The sequence below is a fragment of the Stylophora pistillata genome, chromosome 5 (assembly GCF_964205215.1).
Source record: "Stylophora pistillata chromosome 5, jaStyPist1.2, whole genome shotgun sequence".
Lineage (NCBI taxonomy): Eukaryota > Metazoa > Cnidaria > Anthozoa > Scleractinia > Pocilloporidae > Stylophora > Stylophora pistillata.
Genome location: NC_142523.1, coordinates 23,039,029 through 23,044,542, shown reverse-complemented (window position 1 = coordinate 23,044,542; position 5,514 = coordinate 23,039,029). Strand labels below are relative to the sequence as shown.

At 37.9% G+C, this 5,514-nt stretch overlaps 1 protein-coding gene across 1 annotated transcript; it reads left to right on the top strand.

Moving 5' to 3' along the window:
* The first annotated feature begins 1,497 nt into the window (after nt 1–1,497).
* On the top strand, nt 1,498–5,183 carry LOC148730877 (melanocortin receptor 5-like). Its single transcript, XM_088761663.1, has one exon. The coding sequence runs from the start codon at nt 1,648–1,650 to the stop codon at nt 2,635–2,637; it is 990 nt and encodes a 329-aa protein (XP_088617789.1). The 5' UTR covers nt 1,498–1,647; the 3' UTR covers nt 2,638–5,183.
* Nucleotides 5,184–5,514: the final 331 nt, after the last annotated feature.

Sequence of the window (5,514 nt, the reverse complement as noted above, 5' to 3'; positions counted from 1 at the left end):
TTGTATATATATAGTGTACAGCGAATTAAATTTGCTTTTTTCGTGTGTACAACTGTTTACAGTCCATATTTTTTATCGCATGGTATCTGCATGGGAGAGGACTGAGGCGAGGTTAATGGTTTTCACCTCTAAAGTGCAAATTGTATTGTTTTAACCTCAGGGAACACATGTTCCACATATTCGAATAGAAGTTTTAGACAGCAGTTTCTACTAGTGTGTCGAGAGAGCAAAACCGGTGTAATCAAAACGGGCAATTGGAACGTAATGGTTAATATCGAAATTAGCTAACGAGAACCAGAGATATAAACGGGCGCGGTTTGTCAAAGCACGAGAAAGCCTGGAGTGATATATTTTCTTCATTCACTAAAGGGAGGGGGGGGGGGGGGGGCAACGCTTTAAACGTCAGCTTTAGAAACTCTTCACAGTATCCCTGTAATGGGCTCCTGCCTTATTCTTAACTAAACCCCTTCTTTTTCAGAGTTTGTTTCAGAATTATCGAACTGAGCGAGAAATTAAACGAGCTCAAGAAACTTACTGCTACATATGTAGAAGCGAATGAGGGTAACCAAGGAAAAATCATAATGAAAATTGTTTTCTACTCACTTAAATAAACGTTGAATTATGGAGGTGCAAGTTAGGTTGGAGAGAGAAAATTATTGACCCAAACTAAACATTTTAATTCATTTCCAAGCCAGTTTAATCATTTCCGGCTGATACCCATGTTGACGCTGTCTTTCATTTCATTGTTGATTCTAGTCTAAGTGAAACCTTCGTTTAATAGGATTGTAAAAGAATCGCAATAAGAGAACTGAAATGGTTATTAACACTTTTGTACTTCTGAGATGCAATCATAATCCAAACAGTAGTCTTGATAAGAGAATGACGACACTGGTGGCTTTTATTCGACGTTTTTAGAAATTAGGCTAAATATCTCTGCATATGGTTCAGACCTGTACCAGGACAAGGAAATTGCAGAATTCATTTGATTTTCGCGTTAAACTGTTTGCATCAACTTTAAAGGAGTATGAAAGGAATACATGTGTTATATCACAAAAGTGCTATTATGTTAGACACGGTTGAAAATTGTTTTCTTCGTGCAAGCCGCTTAAACCGATGTTTTTCGACTTCAAATTTAGCACATTCAACTGAATAATTACAACTTGGTGGCTATTTCAAATTTATAGAAAACTCATACAGTTTCTCACTTGACTGCTTTTGATTTCCATTCAGTTAAACCAAGTTTTACTAAACATATTTTGCTGGTGTGAATGAGGTCAAAGATATTCTCCAAAAATTAAGCCTTGTAGAAACATCAATGACACGAAATTTAACTTCGACTGTCTAAAATCGCTCAATGCCTATTTGCAATAAGTATGTAAAGTACAATTGAACGTCCTGACTGCCTCCGTCTGTTAATCATATGCCTGACGCAAGTTCATTATTTGTCATTGGATTATATTATATCGTCATTGGCTCACATCTTAAGAACCCATATTATAATTAGTGCATACCTTTTATTGAACTTCATCGCTTTTGCGGAAAAAAGGAACATTTTATGCAGAGGCACCAACCTGAAAGAGGAGAAATTCTCCTGCTAAAGAATCACAGCTCATTTTATTTGTCTGGAATGGGAGTTCCCATTTTTATATGCGAGTTAATATCATGAACGAATTGTTTTGTAACGAGTCCTCGCAATTTTTACCTATATACGCCGAACTTGCAGATCTTCGGTCGACTTTTATCGCCAACTGTGTCTTCAACAATTGTCTAACTTACACCACCATCATGTTAAATATTGTGACAATTTACGCCCTGCACGAAACCTCGACTATGGCAAAAACTTTAAAAACTCTGCTGCTGAGTCTTGTCTACTCTGATGTTGCTGTTGGTTTGTTTGGTCAACCATTATACACTTTTGTTCTGGTCAAGTGGCTTCAAGTGGACATTCCTGGCTGTAACGCTCAGGAAATGCGGATTATTTCAAATACTTTCTTTTCAGCTGCCTCGTTCTTTGGTGTTGTGGCTGTAAGTGTAGACAGGTTTTTAGCTGTTCATCTTCATCTCAGATACCAAGAGCTTGTGACTCACAAGCGTGTTGTTACTGTGGTGATCGGCATATGGGTGTATAGTGCATCTCTTTCTTCGCTAACATTATGGGGGTTATTTAGTACTCGAGATCTTATTATTTTAGTTTCTGCGTCTTTCGGTTTCTTTATCACAGCTGTGGTCTACATCAGGATATATTTAACTGTTCGACGACACAGGAATCAGATTCAGTCCATGCAAATACGAGACGAAGCTCAGTCTGATGAAATGAAAAACTTTGCTGTTCTCATTAAATCAACAGTTGGAATATTCTACGTATATCTCGTGTTTTTAAGTTGTTATTTGCCTTTTTTCATTTGCATGGCTGCTATTCGAATCTATGACTCGAGTTTGGCTTTCAAAAAACTCTATCTTTTCTCAATAACTCTCATATATCTAAATTCAACTTTGAACCCTGCCGTTTACTGCTGGAAGATGCGACAAATTCGACAGACGGTCATGGACATACTGTGGAAGGTGTCTCGGAGAAGAAATCAGCCATCTCGCGTAATTTACAATCGGCCATCGAGCGTCGTCCATGTTGATAACTGATTCAGTCTGTGTGGCTTACAAGGACTATACAGAGTTTATAATTTTTCGTCAAGGTAAATCAGTAGGGACAAAGAAGATTAAACGTAAACTTAGAGATATGACCCGTTAGCCAAATAATTGCGCAGCTCCGAATTTAACTACACAACATATCAAATTGTCGCAACTGGAGAGAAAAAGGCCACTTTGAATAAGGAAACTGGTTTTGTTATCGATGGAGCGTGAGATTGTTATTACGGATGGCAATGAAAGAAGGATAGCAGACAGGGAAGCTGGTTTTGTTATCGATGGACCGTGAGATTGTAATTACGGATGGCAATGAAAGAAGGATAGCAGACAGGGAAGCTGGTTTTGTTATCGATGGACCGTGAGATTGTTATTACGGATGGTAGTGAAAGAAGTAAAAGCAGACAGGGAAGCTGGTTTTGTTATCGACGGACCGTGAGATTGTTATTACGGATGGCAACGAAAGAAGGATAGCAGACATGATATTATTCATATCAAGGTTTTTGTCGCTGTAAATTTGAAATAAAGACTGAAAAAAATGGGAGCGGGTGCAGACCTCAGCTTCGGGCAAGGGTTTCTTTTATCCATTGAAAAGTTTGCCTACGACTGCGAAATGTTTCGTCAACTCAGGCTCTTAAAACTAGCAGTGACAACTGAATGAAGTGCCAGCTTGGAATAAAACAGGAGGAAACTTGTACCATCCATCCTTTCCTCTCAAAGGCAGAATTCTCAAATTATGCCACAATAAGGGACAAAAAGAACTTTTTCTTCTCAATAAAGGGTCAACTCCTTGACTTCCCTTCACGTACAAGTTGAGGAAACGTTTAAGCAAGCAGGTAATGAGAATGACAAAGACGATCAACCAGAGATCATGGTATGGATGGCAAGAGTCTCGGGACTGAACAACAAATTTAAGATATGAGTGAAGGGAATAAACCTCCAGGTCTTTCATTGGAAATTAAAAAGTTAAATGATCGTACCACTTAAACGGTATAGCGTCACATTAAAAGCAGAAGGATGAAAAGCAACTAGGAACTTGTATTAAGGAGGGAGAGAAAATTGATGTTAGTCATTTGCTATTGGGTGGATTGAAAAATAAAAAAGGATTGATTACTATGCTCGAAAACTAAACATGCAGCGAAAGCATTTCGCTTACGTTTACACTTTTGAGATTAACACTACGTCGAAGCAAAAGGCTGCACATAAAAAACGAAACAAGCGGCGCCTTTGGAGTTATTGATTAGCTCGCAAATGTTCGCAGGTGGTTCTAGATAACACCTGAGCGGGAACTTTCGAGAAGTTAGAATTAAGCATGTTTTCCTTGTTATCTCTTTTCTCCTACGTTTAGTAATCCTTTCCAATTTCTGGACGACTAAGAGGGTCTATAACGTGAAAAGTGTCAAAACATTAAGAGCTTTCAAGCTCTTTCGTCAAGAGCTTTCAAGCTCTTGACGAGAAGGTCTTTCTATTTCGCGAGTTTTTGACAATCGCAAACCCGCAAGAATCAACTCCCGCGAAAATAAGTAAAATTATCCCTCTTTTATTGTCTAAATTTCGATTTAAACTGATGAAAATATCATTGAACATCTTGATCGCCCCCTGCATGTTAATTTCTTTATGGTTGTATGGTGCCTCTGTTTCTTTGATGATAATGTGGTGGTAGTTAGTATTCGCGATCTTATCATTTTAGTTTCTGCATCTTTCAGTTTCATTCTCGCATTTGTGGTGTACATCAGGATATATTTAATTGTTCGGCGGCACAAGAATCAGATTGAATCTTTGCAAGTACAAGAAGTAGTTCAGTTTGATGAGATGAGAAAAATAATTTCTGCCCTCTTTAAATCCGCAGTTAGCATACTCTATGTATATCTCGTCTTTTTAACTTGTTACTTGCCATATTTTATCTGTACCACTGTTTTTGAAAATCTATAGCTCGAGCGTCGTTTAAAAAAACACTCTTTCCTTTTTCATGTACTCCTGTGTTTCTTAATTCATCTTTGAACCCTGTTAGTTACTGCTGGAAGACGAGACACATTCGACACGCTATTGTGGGCATACTTCGGAACCGCCATCTTGCGTAATTTACAATGGATGATCGATTGCTGTTCATGTTGATAACTGATTCCCACTGTGTGGCTTATAATGACTATATGCTTTATTTGTCAACAGCAAAGTAAATCGAGACAAAGAAGATTGTATATAAATAGAGTGATATCATGTGACTCTGCAGCAATGTAATTGCGTTGTTCGAATTTTATATACACAATATATGAAAACATCACAATTGAAAAGAAGGAATCTACTTTGAACGGGAATGCTGTTTTTTTTTTTTCATCGAAAGACAATGAAATAACAATTACAGACGCCCGAATAAAAGTAGGATAGCAGACATGATATCATTTGTATCAGGATTGAACCCTAAAAAGGTCGGCGAATAAAAGCATTTTATGGGGACCTGAGTTTCGTACGGGCGTTCTTTAATCCCCTGTAGATTTTGCCAATGATTGTAAATTGTTTTGCCAAAATTAAACCTCTTAACATTAGCTCTGGTCTGACAACAGAGTGACGAGCCAGCTTCAAATTAAACAGAAGGAAACCTGTGCCATCTTTCCTTCTACCTCAAAATCCTAATTCCCAAATTACGCCTCAATAGGGTAGTGAAAGGATCTTCTTCCTCCTAACAAAAAGTGAGCTCCTTTACTCAACTGAATGTGTAATTGGAATAAAACGTTCAACAGCATCTCATCTGGTGAAGAGAAACCAGGAGCTTCTAATCATTAGCTCGTGAGTGGATTGTAATACAATGAATTGATTGACAGGCTTGAAAACTATCCAAACGGCGAGATTCATTTGGTTTGCCTTTATACTTTTGCG